At 43.2% G+C, this 16,226-nt stretch overlaps 2 protein-coding genes across 2 annotated transcripts in view; one reads left to right on the forward strand and one right to left on the reverse strand.

The window, feature by feature from the left end:
- LOC309336379 (uncharacterized protein) overlaps positions 1-7,170 on the forward strand; it is a 30,953-nt gene extending 23,783 nt beyond the window's left edge. The window contains exons 15-18 of the mRNA XM_081851996.1: positions 1,251-1,411; positions 2,051-2,261; positions 4,743-4,910; positions 6,902-7,170. Coding sequence (XP_081708122.1) covers positions 1,251-1,411; positions 2,051-2,261; positions 4,743-4,910; positions 6,902-7,161 — 800 coding nt within the window. The 3' untranslated portion in view covers positions 7,162-7,170. The remainder of the gene's footprint in view (positions 1-1,250; positions 1,412-2,050; positions 2,262-4,742; positions 4,911-6,901) is intronic.
- A 4,149-nt stretch (positions 7,171-11,319) lies between these two features.
- On the reverse strand, positions 11,320-16,214 carry ATP5PD (ATP synthase peripheral stalk subunit d). Its single transcript, XM_081850968.1, has 6 exons — positions 16,057-16,214; positions 15,386-15,516; positions 13,817-13,913; positions 12,766-12,837; positions 11,671-11,733; positions 11,320-11,535 (listed from the first exon to the last, which is right to left on the reverse strand). The coding sequence occupies exons 2-6, from the start codon at positions 15,505-15,507 to the stop codon at positions 11,404-11,406; spliced, it is 486 nt and encodes a 161-aa protein (XP_081707094.1). The 5' UTR covers positions 15,508-15,516; positions 16,057-16,214; the 3' UTR covers positions 11,320-11,403.
- Positions 16,215-16,226: the final 12 nt, after the last annotated feature.

Raw genomic sequence — 16,226 nt, forward strand, 5'->3', positions numbered from 1 at the left:
TGACATTGGCGCCAACTTGAACAAAATGTTGGGGGGGCGCCCCCACCCCCCACCAGCACAGCCTCCCAAACAAATGTTGCTTCCCCTTGACTCCACCTGTTTTGATGACAGGCGCAAAAGAAAAGGGGGAGGGGAAAGTAAGACACCACACCATGGTTGAGGGGAGGGATTTTGTTGCACAGTAGCACCTAATCTGCTTTAACTGCACCACCAGAATGTGTTGGTATGAAAATTGATCCCACCCACAAAATGGCAGAAGTCTGGAAGTGGCCATGGTAGGAGGACGTTTTAGCCCGCAAGGGAACAAGAAGAGTCCTGATGGGTAAGACCAATGGGCCAGAATCCCATTTCCCACAGCATCCAATCAGATGCTGACGGGAAGCCTGTAAGCAGGACGTGAGGAAACAGCACTAAGCAACAAGCATGGCTTTTCCTGTCCTCATTGCAGTTCTATTATACAGTGGTACCTCGGGTTACAGACGCTTCAGGTTTAAAGACACTGCTAACACAGAAATAGTACCTCGGGTTAAGGATGAGAGCAGAAATCGTGTGGTGGCGGCACGGCGGCAGCAGGAGGCCCCATTAGCTAAAGTGATGCCTCAGGTTAAGAACAGACCTCTAGAATGAATTAAGTTCTTAACCCGAGGTACCACTGTACAACACACACACACACACACACACGCACACACACACACACGCTGTTATCAACCGAGGAAAGCATATACCTTATATTTTGCACTATAAGACTCACTTTTTCCCTCCTAAAAAGTGGAAATGTGTGTGCGTCTTATGGAGCGAATGCAGGCTGTGCAGCTATCCCAGAAGCCAGAACAGCAAGAGGGATTGCTGCTTTCACTGCGCAGCGATCCCTCTTGCTGTTCTGGCTTCTGAGATTCAGATTTTTTTTTTTATTGTTTTCCTCCTCCAAAAACTAGGTGCATCTTGTGGTCTGGTGCGTCTTATAGAGCGAAAAATACAATGTCATTGGGGTTTTTTGGGCACCTGCAAAATCTCCTGCCAAAAAAAGAGGGAAATGTAATTTACCACATATAGTACCAGAAAATAGGAACTGTCCCTGACAGTTGGCAAATATGAGTTAGCATTGCTGAATTACTACTATATCGCACAAAGCATTTTAAGAGTTTAGGTCTCCTTTGTTTGGATGGTGGAGTGGGGAGGTTATGTAGAGGCTACAAGGAAAACAGAACCCCATTTTAAGCTGCTGTCCCTTTGTTTTTCTCTCGCTCCAGATAAGGAAGTGAAAATGTCGGACAAAACGTTTTCCACTAAATTGGATGCCAAAGATCGCAACCTATACTTAACCAACGGGGAGTGGAAGTACAACAACATCATTGTTTCCCGTGATACCATGACTGGTCTTGAGATGAACTATAGTACGGTGACTTACCAGGTATATAAGACTGATGAGTTGCTCATCAGGGCTTTGACTTCCATTGTTTAACAGGAAACATTCTGCAGATTGCATCGTTTCAATGAAATTTTGTTGTCGCTACGGAGGATTCTTCTTCAAGAAATACCGATAAGTCACTGGTGGTCACAACGTGTGGCATAAGAGCCCAGAAACAGAATACTGATCACCTCGGGGACTTACTATCCCCAATTATGTATTACCCATTTCATTTTAGATCCTATGGAAGAGACAGGTTGTGAAGTAAAATAATACCCTCCGATTTTCCAAAGGCGGTCCCAGAATTACGAAAGCCACCCCAGCTTCTGATTTGATCCTGGAATGTCTCTATTCCCCTGCCAGCACTGTCACCACCGAGCTTGGGGGGAGAGGGGAGAATGAGCCGGTGCTTGTTCCAAGTGACAATTATGGTGGCAGTGGTGGCTGTGAGGGAGCCTCCCATTGCCTCTCTATAGCCGCTGCTGCTGGCCTCCTCCTGTTTCGGTTCAATGGGAGGGGGGGATAAACAACCCCCAGCTGTCAAGTTTTGAAAATTAGGGGATGACTCCTTGTTGCAATCAAATCCCACTTGCGTTTGTTGTTGTCTTCAAGCAGTTTGATGTGTTTTTAATCTCTCAACAGATTTTTATGCAGAGGCGTCCTATTCTGTATGTGCTGAATCTGATCATCCCAACCGCTGTTCTCTTCTTCCTGGATATGGCTGTTTCCTTCACTTCTGCCAGTGATTCTGAAAAGATCAACGTCAAGATCACATTGATCCTAGAAGTCTCTTTTTTGTCGCTGATTCTAAATAGTATTCTGCCAGCATCCTCAGATGACCCCCCTATAATAGGTAAGCAATAGTACAGTGGTGCCCCGCAAGACGAATGCCTCACAAGACGGAAAACCTGCTAGACGAAAGGGTTTTCCATTTTGGAGGTGCTTCACAAAACGAATTTCCTATGGGCATGCTTCGCAAGATGAAAATGTCTTGCGAGTTCCTGCGGGGTTTTTTTCCTCCCCCCCCCCTTTTTCTAAGCCGCTAAGCCACTTATCTGCTTATCCGCTAAGCCGATAAGCTGCTAAAAGCCGCTAAAAGCGCTAAAAGCGCTAATCCACTAAGCCGTCAATGGGCTTGCTTCGCAAGACGAAAAAACCGCTAGACGAAGAGACTCGCGGAACGGATTAATTTCGTCTTGCGAGGCACCACTGTAATTTCAAGTGGACGTATAATCAACTCGCACTGCCAGGAAACAAAGTATATTATATATGAGCTATATTATAGAATACTCTCTTGTCCTGAGGAACCTTCACAGCGCAATCCTATGCATGTCTACTCAGAAGCAACTACTAAGTTCAGTGGGCTTACTTCCAGATAAATAGGTATAGGATTACAACATCGGATATCCTTCTGGCAAAACTTTGCAGAAGGCAAATCTAGCTAGAAGACATGGGCTGATTTTTTGCAATCAGTACTGCGGCTGTGTACACACCAGGGACACCAGATCCTGGGAGCCGAGCCCTTTTGGGTCCCCTGAATATTTTTGTGGTGGGGGTGGACACAATGTCTGAAAAGGGTGGAGGCAAAGCACAGAGCAAAGTGCAGCATGGGGCCAGGGGCCAACTCCTTCTCCTCCTGCTGATGCTTTGGAGCAGGAGTCAGCAAGGTTTATCTTGCTTGGGCTGGATCGGTCCCGCAGAGATCCCTCTGTGGGCCAGATTGCACGTGCGATTTCCGGTGTCCGTGATTTCCGGCACCGCGGAAGCAAGTCCCCATGCCGTGTTGCGCCCGTTTAGCGCAGGGCGCGAGCAGGCACCTCAGTTCAGGGGGGGCTTGTGGGCCGGTCAAATGACCTCCATGGATTGCTTCCAGCCCATGAGCCTTAGGTTGCTGACCCCTGCTTTGGAGGGAAAGGAGGGTCAAGGCAGCCTCCCATCGGTGGTAGAAGGCAGAGGAGGAGCCACCAGCCATTGAAACTGTTGGGCCGCCACATCTGGCTCTACCCCAGCTGCTTCCAACGTCCCATGTGTGTAACATTGGCTCCCTAATTGCCCTCTGGCCCCCCTGGTATACACCATGCCTTTAAAGCACATTCGAAACACATGCTTTCCCTCAAAGAATTTTAGGCAATGTAAGTTTGCCCTCACCACATTACCATTCCTAGCACCCTTTAGCAAACTACAGTGGTACCTCGGTTTACAGACGCTTCAGGTTACAGACTCCACTAACCCAGAAATAGTACCTCGAGTTAAGAACTTTGCTTCAGGATGAGAACAGAAATCGCGCGGCAGCAGGAGGCCCCATTAGCTAAAGTGGTAAGAATTGTTTCAGGTTAAGAACGGACAAATTAAGTTATTAACCCAAGGTACCACTGTACAATGCCCAGGATTCTTTGAGGGAAAGTATGTGCTTTAAATATATAGTATTTATGTAAATTAAACAGCAGCTTTTCTTTGCCTAAGTTAGGGTTGCCATATTTCAAGAAGTGAAAATCCGGTTTTAAAGCTATTTTTTTGGTATTTTTTTCAGAAATCCACCCCCCAAAAAATCAACACTTCTGATATCGGCTGCCATATGCTTGGGTTTCCCCAGACATTTAAACCAGTTTGCAAAAATTCCGCCCAGACGCCATTTTTGACGGACAAATCCTGGTTATTCCCAGAAAATTCTGAATGTATGGCAGCCCTACCTAAGTGTATTCTTGATTTAAAAGCGTCCTAATAAGAAGGTCCCAACATAAATCAACTTCCTGCTTCTTAATGCTTCTTTGGGTTCTACCCAGCTAAATCACTCTGTGCACGGAGCAGCTTCCGTGAACACAATGGCACTTGTCCTCCCTCTCCTACCCCTGCCCCAAATCTGCTAATGGGGTTCCCCCTACCCTTGTGCCTTGTAGAAATTTCAAATAACCTGATGAAATCTCTTTGAGACTGAGACACAAAGGTCTTATTGGAGTGGATCTAGTTACTGGCATGTCTCAGCTGGGAAAGCAAGGTTATAGACTGCTAGTGCTAAGCCGCCATCTATTTTTGGGCATTTCCATGCTAGGTGTTTAGTGTGGAATAGCCAAGCTATGTTCATTCACTGTTTTCAGGGCACACACATGATGCCATTGTCCAATCACTGTTGCCCTGTATTTCCCCATCTGTTCCCCAGCAGCTACATCATGCCCAGTGTGATGTGAACAGAACTTAGGAGGTACAAACAGAACAAGTGAAATGCTCCTAACACTGTTGGGAAAAGTCAAGTGTCCTTCTACTTGCAGCTTATAATGGAAAAGTAATTCTTTGATAGCGCTAGGAAAGATCCATCTAACATCCTTTCATTTTGCAGCGAAATTTTTCATGGGAGTTTTCCTGCTGATGGTTGTCAGCCTCCTTGAGAATTATGTGACAAGGTCTCTGAAGGAGATGAAACCTCCCCGTTGGTTCCTCAAATGCGAGAGACTCATTTCCTCTAGGAGAAAGAAGAAAACATCTGAAAAATACGTTCCTTATCCTGGTCAGTATTCATAAGAAATTAATACTTTGATTGAACAGCCCCACACCCATAAATTGCTGCACAGCAGGTCAGTGTTTCATGGCATCAAAGACCAGATCAACCTGTGAATGGTCTGTTTCCTTTGGATTTGTGAGCACAAAAGGCTGACAACATTTTACACACACACACACACATTTAAAATTGTACAAGTTGAAAGAGAATAATAGTGAGCAGCAGCCAGCACAGAGAGAGGGAGGGAAGGTGCAAATCATATATGCCAAAATATGCAGAAGGGGCTCCTGTGTTAGGTCTCAAAGGTTTACAAAGACCACTGTGAAGACCGAAGACCCCTGCGACAGACAGCCCATAATTCATTTTTCAAAAAGTAAATGCAAAAGGAGGAGGGGAAAGGGAGGACACATTATGGGAAATTGTTTACTATGGATTTTGAATGTGAGCCCACTATACCCCAGTATCGTTTGCATGTGAAAGTACCTGACAGGATGTGCTATTTGTCTAAAGCTATCCGAGCTCAGGCTCGGGTGTCAGCCTAGCATTTATAAATCTGTGATTTATTTATTTAGGTACACCTCTAAATAAATACCCAGGCCTTTGACACCTGGGATGTGTGTTTTCAAGGCCTGCCCTATCCCTGTGCTTGTAATCTGTTTTGGCTGTTTTTAATTTGGATTTTTAAACTGTTGCAACCTGCGCTGGGACCTGCAGGTGAAGGGTAATACAGGTGATGCTGATGCTAGGTTTATGTAAGATTTGGCTGAATGATCCTCAAGGCACCTTATAACAGATTATTGCAAAACACACACTGGACAAATGACCAGAGTGTGCTGCCTTCCAGCTCCACTGTCTGAAATAAAATGTTATTACTTTTAAAATTATTATTATTATTAATTAAATTTATATACTGCCCTTCATTGCAAGGTCACAGGGCGGTTCACAGAATAAAATACAGGATAAAAATACAAGTAAATAATTAAAACAAAACAATAACCCCCCAGAGACACATTTAAAAGACTACAATTAATATGGGGAGCTTTGGGCCCTTTCTGATACAAACTGCCCTCTCCTGGGGGTACTTTGCAAGGGACAGGGAACCCACTAGAATTATATTCTATGCAGGTTCAGTGTACTGTGCTCTTTGTCCCAGCCCAGCCCAAGCTCAATGGGCTCAGAGAGAGGAGGAGTTTATAGTGTGCAAAGAAACCTTTGAAAAACTCATTTTAGAACTTCTAAAAATGACTGATGGAAGGCCAGGGCAACCCTCATTATTACAAGTGATACACAAACCAGGTTTGAGTAGTGGGGAAGAGCCAAAGGTCCCCAGAGCAGAAAATATTCCACAGTTTATTAACAACAACAAGAGCAACGTATGTCTGATATGCAGAGTTTAAGAAATGATTGGAATAAAGAATTGGAATGTTTACTATTACCTAGACAGTGGGAAAATGTCATGGCTTCAGTATTAGATGTATCAGTAGAACTTAAACTAAGACTTATACAACAGAAAATACTATTTGGAATCTATTGGGCTCCCTTACATTTGTATAAGAAAGGACTATCTAATGTAGCTCTTTGTTGGAGATGTAATATGGGCAAAAGATCTTTGAAACATACCGTATGCTTTTACTGTAGAATCCATTTTCGCTGTCCGGTTTTTAATTTTGACACAACGCGTATACAGTTTAAGAGCATATTCACCTTTGAAAATCTTAATTTTTTCCCCGTAGTGTCTTGTTTATAAACAAAACACTATATATATAGTCCAGCACTTTCTCCCAAAACTTAGTCAGTTTGGTGCACAGTAAAATATTCCACAGCTGATTCTATATGACACTGGATATCACCTGTGCAGTGTTTGGTCCTCAAATATCATGCATAATAATTTGCCATCTGTAGCTGAGCCATAATGTCATCATCGCCTCTGGCCCAGGACTTCCAGTGATAGAGCTCCAACTTAGCTAAGGATTTGCTACGTGTGCTTCTTTATATTTCAGATGAGCAGAAAGAGCCCTGTGATCACGCCCTGGCAGGCAAAGAAGATGCAGAAGCAGAGGCTTACATCTTCCTCAGAAGTATCTATTCAGAGGTGAAACAGATGAGGGAACAGCTATTTGCCGAGAAGAGCCAAGTGGCTACCAACACAGAATGGAACAAGATCATGGCTATTACTGAGAGCCTGTTTTTCTATGCTCGGCTGATTTTCTCACTATTGTTTATAGCATACATTATTGTGAAATGGAGGGGTGAAATGTGACCACGTGGTTAGCTGTTCCATAATAATTAAAGGAAATGTTATGCATTTATCCCATCATTTCTTCCAGAAAGTTCAAGGTGGCATATAGAGATCTTTCCCTCTCCTGTTTCAGGCTGACAGGAGGTATATGCATCATACATTTTAAAGCACATTCCTTACACACAAAGAATAATGGAACTGTAGCTTACCTCTCACAAGGTCCACCCTAAAAGCCCAGCTATGAAATGATGATCGAAGCACCTAATCGGCAACATCCTGCTTTCCAGAAGGCTTGTCCAATTATTCCCTTTATATATTCAGTCATTCTATCATTTATTACAATATGAATATTGCACGTCTCTGGTTGCAAAAACATTTGAGGATGAGGATGATATGACACCTGACAAACCCAGCGTAAAGAAATCCCAAAAACCAAAACAGGCACAGAAGTCTAACCAAAAGCAAACTCTTAAAAATAAGGTTTGCAAGCAGAGTCTCAGTCCTTATGAGGCTTTAGATGTTAAAAAGCATGACTTATTTATATTAAAGCAGTTTAAGAACCACAAAAATCACCGGGCTTCTCTTGATATTCTCTGTATGTAATACACGCACAAACACCCAGACACGTCTGCACTTTCCTTATATAATCCCCGCTGAGAAAGAAAGAAAAAATATCAGCAACTTTCTTCACAGATAACAAACACCAACCACGAAGGGACTCGAACCCTCAATCTTCTGATCCGAAGTCAGACGCCTTATCCATTAGGCCACGTGGTCATCCATGAGGATGCTCTGCAAGAAATCTTCCTTACCTGTTCATTTCCTGATTCGGGCATTATGTATAAATGGTCCTGCTGAAAACTGCGGACAAAGTCCGCGGCTTATTTCTACCTAGTGCTTAAACTCTCGAAGGCGCTTTTTAAAAAGCAGCAGCGACAAACATCCCATAGAAGAAAGGCATAAATGGGAACATCAGCTTCCAAAATAAAATAAAATAAAAGAGGGGCAGGGTGACGAGAACCTGGCAAGCAAGCAAGAAAACCAACCGAAGTGAGTGGGCATGTTTGCACGATGCTCTTATTGAGCTCCCCTCTTGGATAGTGGGAGGGCAGCACGTGGCGGTGGGCGCGGCCAAGGCAGAAACTGGGTGGGCCCACCTTTCTTTCTCCCCTTTATTGATCCATTCTCTCTTCACCCTCACTCATACAGACATCGATTCACACGCATGCCCACACTCTTTCCCTTTAGGGGTTTTTTTCCAAAATCATTTTTGTTAACCAAAACAAAAACAAAACCCCCACCCACCCCAATAAACACACTCACAACATTCATTACCCCCCCCTTCCATTTATTTCCCTGCCCCACCCCCATTCTTCCATCTGGGGCAGAGTGCGTCAGTGCCTGAGCACAAGTTGCTCACTTGAGCAGCTTGTGCATTAAGTCGTAGGTAGATAAAATGATGGTGCAAAGAGAAATGTGTTAGGAGTGCCCTTTTGCGGCTGCTGCTTACTACTACATCGTTGCCATTGCTTAAAGCATGAGTAGGCAAACTAAGGCCCAGGGGCCGGATCCAGCCCAATCGCCTTCTAAATCTGGCCCACGGACGGTCCAGGAATCAGCGTGTTTTTACATGAGTAGAATGTGCCCTTTTATTGAAAATGCACCTCTGGGTTATTTGTGGGGCATAGGAATTTGTTCATTTCCCCCCAAAAAATCTAGTCTGGCCCCCCACAAGGTCTGAGGGACAGTGGACCAGCCCCCTGCTGAACAAGCTTGCTGACCCCTGGCTTAAAGCATTTTTGATTATCAATTTACATCCGTGAATATGACTTGTGAAGCAAGTTCCCTTGAATTTGCTTCAAGTTAATGTAATGTATTTTCTGGTCATTATAGCCTTAGGTTATTTTTCCTGGTTTTAGCTTTAGAACTACTGTAATTCATATACGGTATCTTCCAAGCTCAGGCCATTTGTGATTATTATATTAGAATATGCAGATTAAGGTGCAATCCTCTGTATACTTACCTGGGACTAAACTTAATTGTACTCAGTGCTACTTACTTCCAGGTAGATTAAGGTAAAATGTAAAGGACCCTTAACTGTTAAGTCCAGTCGCGAATGACTCGAGTGTGGCGCTCATCTCGCTTTATTGGCCGAGGGAGCTGACGTTTGTTCACAGACAGTAGATTACAGGTAGATTACTTCCATGTATGTGATGGTACTGTCAGTGGGATTTTTCCACATTGCTTGCCAGTGTATGTTCCACTGAGCATGGTAAGGAATATGGTGTTGAATCTTTTCCTCTGTGCCTTATTTGTGGCATTTAGCTTGTTTAATATTTTTAAACATGATGTCAGTCATTACAAGGCAATGCTTCCATTCCCCCTATATTTAGAATTTGTTCTGAAAAGGATATCTTTGTGCCTCAGGCCAGACCATGACTGAAAAGAATGTCATTTATATGTGATATTAACAAAAAATAAAAATAAAAATGGAGTATTAAATTATAAAACCAAATCTCTGGTGTTTTAGGTTAGTATCTTCTTTTATCGCTGATAAAGTTTCTATGCCTTTCATAGATTCATGGGCATCAGTAATTCAACAATTGCTATCCTCCTTATCACCACCTTTCCATCCTGGGGAAACATCTGGCATTGCTACCAGTAGTGCATAAACACAGAACTGGAAGGGGGGGGGTGCCAAGTCATTTCAGAACTTCCACTGAGAAGATGACTTATATTTCCTGTCTTTCATCAGGCAAATCCTATTCTCCACAATTTGTAATCCATCAAGCTGAACCCTGCCCACCATCTATGGACTATGCCCTGCTAAGTGCTCTTGGTGACCAGTAACATGGCCACCCAACCTGTTTTTTGTAGGCAGCAAAAGCAGGATTATCATGTGAATCGATCTGACTAGCATTTGGCTCCGTGACTCATGAGCTGCGTAGTCCTGGTCTGATTGCAGTTGCACTGATCAAAGCCACAATATCGCTCTATGCCATTGTTAAGGCTCACAAGACTTTTATAGTGGTAATTTCGCTTATAAGCCAATTTAAATATTTATACTTTTATAGCAAAAAGTTTTCAAACAGTTCTTATTGGCAAAGGCCACAAATCTCTCAAAGCTACTGCAGTGGTGGCTTGCCAGGTGAACAGTGTTTCCAGAATGCCACTCCTGGAAAACTCTTGATACTTCCGTGTTTTAGCACTACGGTCAAAAATCCACTCAAAGACAGGCTCAGATATGCCACTCTTTGCTACATTAATTTTGCATGTCTTTGCTACATTAATTTTTTTTTAAAGCACCCCGGATATGGTTCAAAATGGTCCATTTTGAAGAACCATTCAGAAAGTTTATCGAGAGTACAGTGTGTGAGTGTGTGTTCAATAGCCCACTTTGTGCCTGGCTCAGGGAGGGGTGGGGTGGAATCTCCTTGTGTTCTTTTAATGTACAAAGTTTGGAAAGCACCATGATGCAAAGTACTGGATGCAGGCTGGTGAAAATGAAATTCAGTCACAACAAAAGTTGTCCAAGGCCAATGACCCAGCACATCCTGGTTTTTGTGTTCAGTCTCTTCTGGGTGGGGTTATGCTCACTTTTAAGGATCAAGGTATTAGTTCCAGTTCTGTTCCTGAATGCTTAGGCAGCGCCTTCTTTTAGTATTAGCTGTGTGCTAGCTACACCCTCTTGTGGGGAAGGATGCTCATGCCAATGTACTGCAGGCAACAATGCAGAGCCTTTCAAACACAATCAGAAACTGCAGCAGGTCCAGAACATAAAAGCCGCATTATTAATCTGAATCAGCCACAAGAATGTGCTACATTCTGCTGCTTGAAGAACTTCACTGGCTTCCTAGCACAATTCAAAAATGTTGGTGACCTTTAAAGCCATCCGTGGTCAGTGATCAGAGCACCAATTGCCCACTCCAGGGTCGGGAGGCCCAGGACTGGGGACCAAATGGGGGTCCCCAAAAAATCAAGTTAAAGTTAGAATCTGGGGCCAAGATTAGCAATTTTAGCTGAACCACTCAGGCTTTCAATCCTCAAAAAAAGAAGAAGTTTAAGGCAACAATCCTACACAGCCTTATTTGGGATCCATACTGAACTCTATGGATCTTATTTGCAAGCAAATATGCACAAATCAATAACAAGAGACAAGACAAAACAGGACTACTAAGATTCCTGTAGAATTACTTTATTTAACATACTCCCAGGGATTCTAGAGTTGATGGATACGGCAAAGTTCTTTTGGATAGACAGCTTTTACAATTCAGCAATAGGCCTGTGTGGCCAAAATGGGTATTTTTCTTTGTCCAGCCTACTTCCTGGAAATGCCTCTTGGAAATCTTCCATTGTCATCTGATCAAAAGGAATCATGCTTCTAACCTTCTGAAGCTTGAAAAGAAAAGACAATAGCCCATCATTAGTACATTATGAAGAAGACTACTTAAAATAAAAAGAACAGATCTTTATTAGGAGAACGCAACGTGGTGGAGCAGACTACTTACACCACGAAAATCACCAACTTACCTCTTTCTCATGCTCAACAACACGTTGCTTAGAGGCTTGTATGAAAGAAGCAGCACTCTTGTCCTGCAAAACAGCAAATTATTCACTTCGCATATTAGTGATATTATTATTATTATTTATACCCCGCCCATCTGCACCACAAACTGCATTTTCTCTTGCCTATAATAATGCAAACTATCACCTTGAGGCTTGCAGCCTTTGCATTAGACATGCCCCTACATTCCAGTTATCATACCCCTTTCCAGTTTGGGTTCAGGCCTGACTTTGGGACAGAATTTAGTCTTGGGTGCTCCAATAGATGACCTCCTTCAGGGCAGAGACAGGGGGAGCACAACCCTATTAATTCTCAGTTTCTCAGCTGCTTCTGATATCTTTGGCTACAGTATCCTCCTGGACCATCTGTGAGTAGGGGGGTATTGCTTTATGGAGATTTCACTCCTACTTACAGGGTCAGTTCCAGAGAAAGGTATTGGTGACTGTGTCTTGACACCCTGCCAGTTAATCTGTGGGATGCCCCAAATCACAGTTTTGTCCCTAGTGCTATCTTCAGGAAGCCACTGTGGATGCTTATTAGGAGATTTGGGGCAAGGTATCTTGATGATATCCAGGTTTATCTCTCAGTATTATCTGAACAAGCCCTAGACCACTGCCAGGATGCAGTCATAGGCTAATAAACTGCAAATGACTCTTAGCAAGACAGAGACCCTATGAGTAGGCAGTTCCCAAGTCTGGGAATTGGGTTGCGTACAGACTCTGGATTGCCCTCTCTCTGGAGTGTTCTTGATCCGCACAGGAGTGTTCTTGATCCGCTGCTAGCAGTGGTAGCCCAAGTGACCTTGTTGGCTCAGAGTAACCATTAACAACTTTGGTTGGTGCATCAACTACAATAGTTTGCGGACAAGGATTGCTTAGAGATTATTGCATTAAGCAATATAAAAACTGTATAAATAAATACCAGCAGAGGAAAATCAGAAGTATTGCCGATCACAAGCAGAATATAGTAAGTGGTGAGCAGGGAATAATGTCTAACACAATTTACCAAAGTGGGATACACAAAATATAACTGAACAAAGGCACAAAAAACCCCACACTTACAGCCTCTTTTTCTTGGGCATCTATCTTAGCCGTCTGGGTATCCACAGGCTCAGGAATCTTGAGTGCTTTAAACTGTGAAATTTGAGGGGAAAGTATTTTAAATGTGTTTCGTCCAATTCTGTCAGTGACTTATATACAGTCAGATATAACTTTTCCAAGTCCTGTCTGTTTCCCTTTAGTTGTAAGAGGTCCTTAACTCAGTGGCAGTGTATGATTTGCACTTTCTAGCCTCCCAGTTCAATCCTCTCCACCCGAGTGTGGGTCAAGACCAAGTGTCTGGTCTAAAGTAGTGGGCTACACTGGGAACAAGCCACCTGAAAGCCTAGCAGATTACTAGCAGAAATTAGCTGATTTTACAGAGTTTGCTTGCCAGTACCCAAGTCATTTCAATGAATGTCAGTTCTCATACAGCTAGTGCAAATGCACACCATCCAGATTCATTCTTAAAGAGTTAACATGTTTCAATGTCCTCTAACTTCTCTGGATTGCATTTTCATACATTTATCGCTGTCCCATGAAGAAAGCCAGACATTCATTCATTCATTCATTCATTTTATTGGATTTATATACCAAAGTTCGCTGGAGCCATCTATATTGATATACATACTTGCCCGGTTCATATCCAACAATAAATAAAAATCATCATGATTATAGCTTCAAGTTTAGCTTTTCTAGCCTATCCACAAGGCAGAAGTTGGTGGGAAATGTACTAATTGGCTAAAGACAAGAAAATGCTGTTGTTGTTTTTTATGAGCACAGCACCATGCAGCTGCAACACTGGTGTCAAATTACCCAGAAGGAAATAATTACTATACCCAGGGTGATTTCTATTATTATTATTATTATTATTATTATTATTATTATTAATTACCTGCCCTTCACCCTAAGGTCCCAGGGCAGGTTACAACACTAAAACACAGTATTAAAAGCAATTTAAAACAACTTACAATCACAAAGGTAAGGTGGGTCCTAAAAATATACACTAGACTGTGTGACATGCAGTGCCTCATTTAGGTTCTGAAACATTTGAAGTAGCATAACACAACCTCACCTTTTTCTCAAATTCATCTACCATGGCCTTATCAGCAATTGCAGTCTTGTAAAAAGCCCAATCTATAGCTGGGGGGTTCTCTGGCAAAGAAGCAAGCCTGTTTAGATGAAGGAAAAGTACATTTAGTACAACTTCAACAAGTTTTCATGCAATTCTTAGTTCTGTAGCCATCTCCCATTATTGTCACCCTCCTTAAGGATAGCTAACCATAGCTGCCAATGTTCTCAGCTATTCAACAGCAACAATGAACCTTGCAAGATTCATCATACACACTAACAATGACTGGTGAGTTAAGTCCAAAATAGTAGACTGATACACTTTTGCCAGAAGCTGATAAAAGGGTTTTGTCAAATCTTAAGGCAAAGAACTAAACTTCAGTCGAGACACAGAAACAGCATGTGACATCTCAAATCTTACTAATGTCAATCAGATAATTTTAACCATATCAGTTACAGTGGGGGATGGGGGACCAGAGGCCTTGGGACTTTCTCCAGTCTGTGCCCTTCAGCAGGCCATACACCCCTCATTAGTCCAGCTCTGCCTCTGAGTCCTTTTGCATGGGTGGAATGCATCCTTGAACAACAATACTGTATGTCTCTTACTTACCTGGATGAAAGATAGTGAGACATGCATAGAAACCTCTGGCTTTTTGCATGCCTGGAATGAAGCCTATTGTACAAAGATTAGAAATACACCCAATATTCCACTTACTTTTGCATCTTACTCCACCCACCACTGGAATGGAGCCCCCAGGAGATGATGCCCAATATACTGCAGCCCTCCAAGGGGGAGAGATTCCCCCACCCCTGGACACATCTTCCTTTACCATTCTGCTTATCACAGAAATATACAGAATATAATCTGCAGCAGAAAGTACTGCCATAAAGTTGCCAAAAAGAACAAAATGAAATTTGTGTATCACTTTAATAGGCTGATCTCAGCAACAATGAATGGAGCAGAGAGCTGTGGAGTATATGGCAGGGGTGAAGAACCCTTTTGGCCTGGTGGGCCAGAGATTAATCTCCCCACCCACACCTGGGAGCCAACTTTGATAGGTGGGCCGGATTATCATGACACCAGGGAATTGGCATCTATCAAAGAGCCTGCTCAGCACTGCCCAACAAACAGGTGATTGACAAGTGATTGAGAAGTACTGTGTCCAGGCCTAAGCAAGCTTCACAAGCCCTGTGCTTGGCACTTAGAAAGTGCTGGGCAAAAGGTCTACAAAGTGCTTTGTGCACTGCTTCCCAAACACTTGACAATCAGCTGGGTGCCAGGTGCTTGAGAAGTGCTGCACACAGAATATTGCAGGTAAGTGTGGCCTGCCCAAAATAGCATCACAGATCAAATGTGGACTGCAGGCTGGAAGTTCCCCACACCTGGTATATGGCATAACAAACCAGTGACTAGTTCAAAGTAATTTGTAAAGATATAACCAAACAAGGCACTCTATTAATTTATTACTGCTAGCACATAGCCTGAACGCATCAACCTTGCACAAATACCAAGGCATTTGACACAAGAAAAACATAGCTCCACAGTGCCCTTTGCACACTGGGACATACTCACTTGGCTGCCAGAGAATCACTGCGTGTTTTCAGGGCATTAAACATGGGCTTCTGATTGGGAGGCACTCGCTCAGCAAATGCCATCCAGTCTACTGCTTTCAGAGCAAATCTGCGGGCAGCCATTGTTACTTTCTAGAAAATAATAAAGCAGGAAGAAAGCTTAACAGGGAGAAAATAATCAGAACACTAACTGAGCAGCAAAGCTATATGGCTAGCAAAGGGTTAGATGAGAGACAAACAGAAGAATGATTCTGTTTCATCAAAACAATAATCCAATGAGGAGTTCACACCAGCCCACACTTACCTGGGAGTAAACCCTATGAATTCACTACTTTATTTTCAAGTAAGCAAAATAGAGTTAGACTGTTGAACTCACGCCATTCTTTTCATTCAATAAGGGGGGAGAGAGAAATAAAATTAATCCGGATTCTCCTTTATAAAGATGGCAGCGATGTAGTTTCTACAGTTATATAGGCTTATGCCTGCATGTTAAAGGCGCAGTCAGAGGCAAACCAACTTGAAGGAACATTAAAAGGACCTCGGCTAGGACACCAAGGAATCCCAGCGCCGCCACACAAGGTGGGGGAATAAAGAACAGAAAAGGCCCGTTAACACCACAATATTAGGAAACAGCGAACAGGGTCCCCCAAAGGACGGCCGTACTCCACTCACCTTCAGCAACCCTTCACCCCCACGATACAGAAGTCGCCGGAAACGTCCTCCCGGAAGGAGAGTCTGACCATCATCGCCGTGACCAATCAGGACCAGCAATGCCGGAAATAGTCTGCGGCACCCTCAGCACCATAGATAGCGGAAAATATAGACTAGCACACGCCTCCATT

This window comes from Podarcis erhardii (assembly GCF_964252035.2).
Source record: "Podarcis erhardii genome assembly, chromosome: 2".
NCBI classification, from domain to species: Eukaryota; Metazoa; Chordata; class Lepidosauria; order Squamata; family Lacertidae; genus Podarcis; species Podarcis erhardii.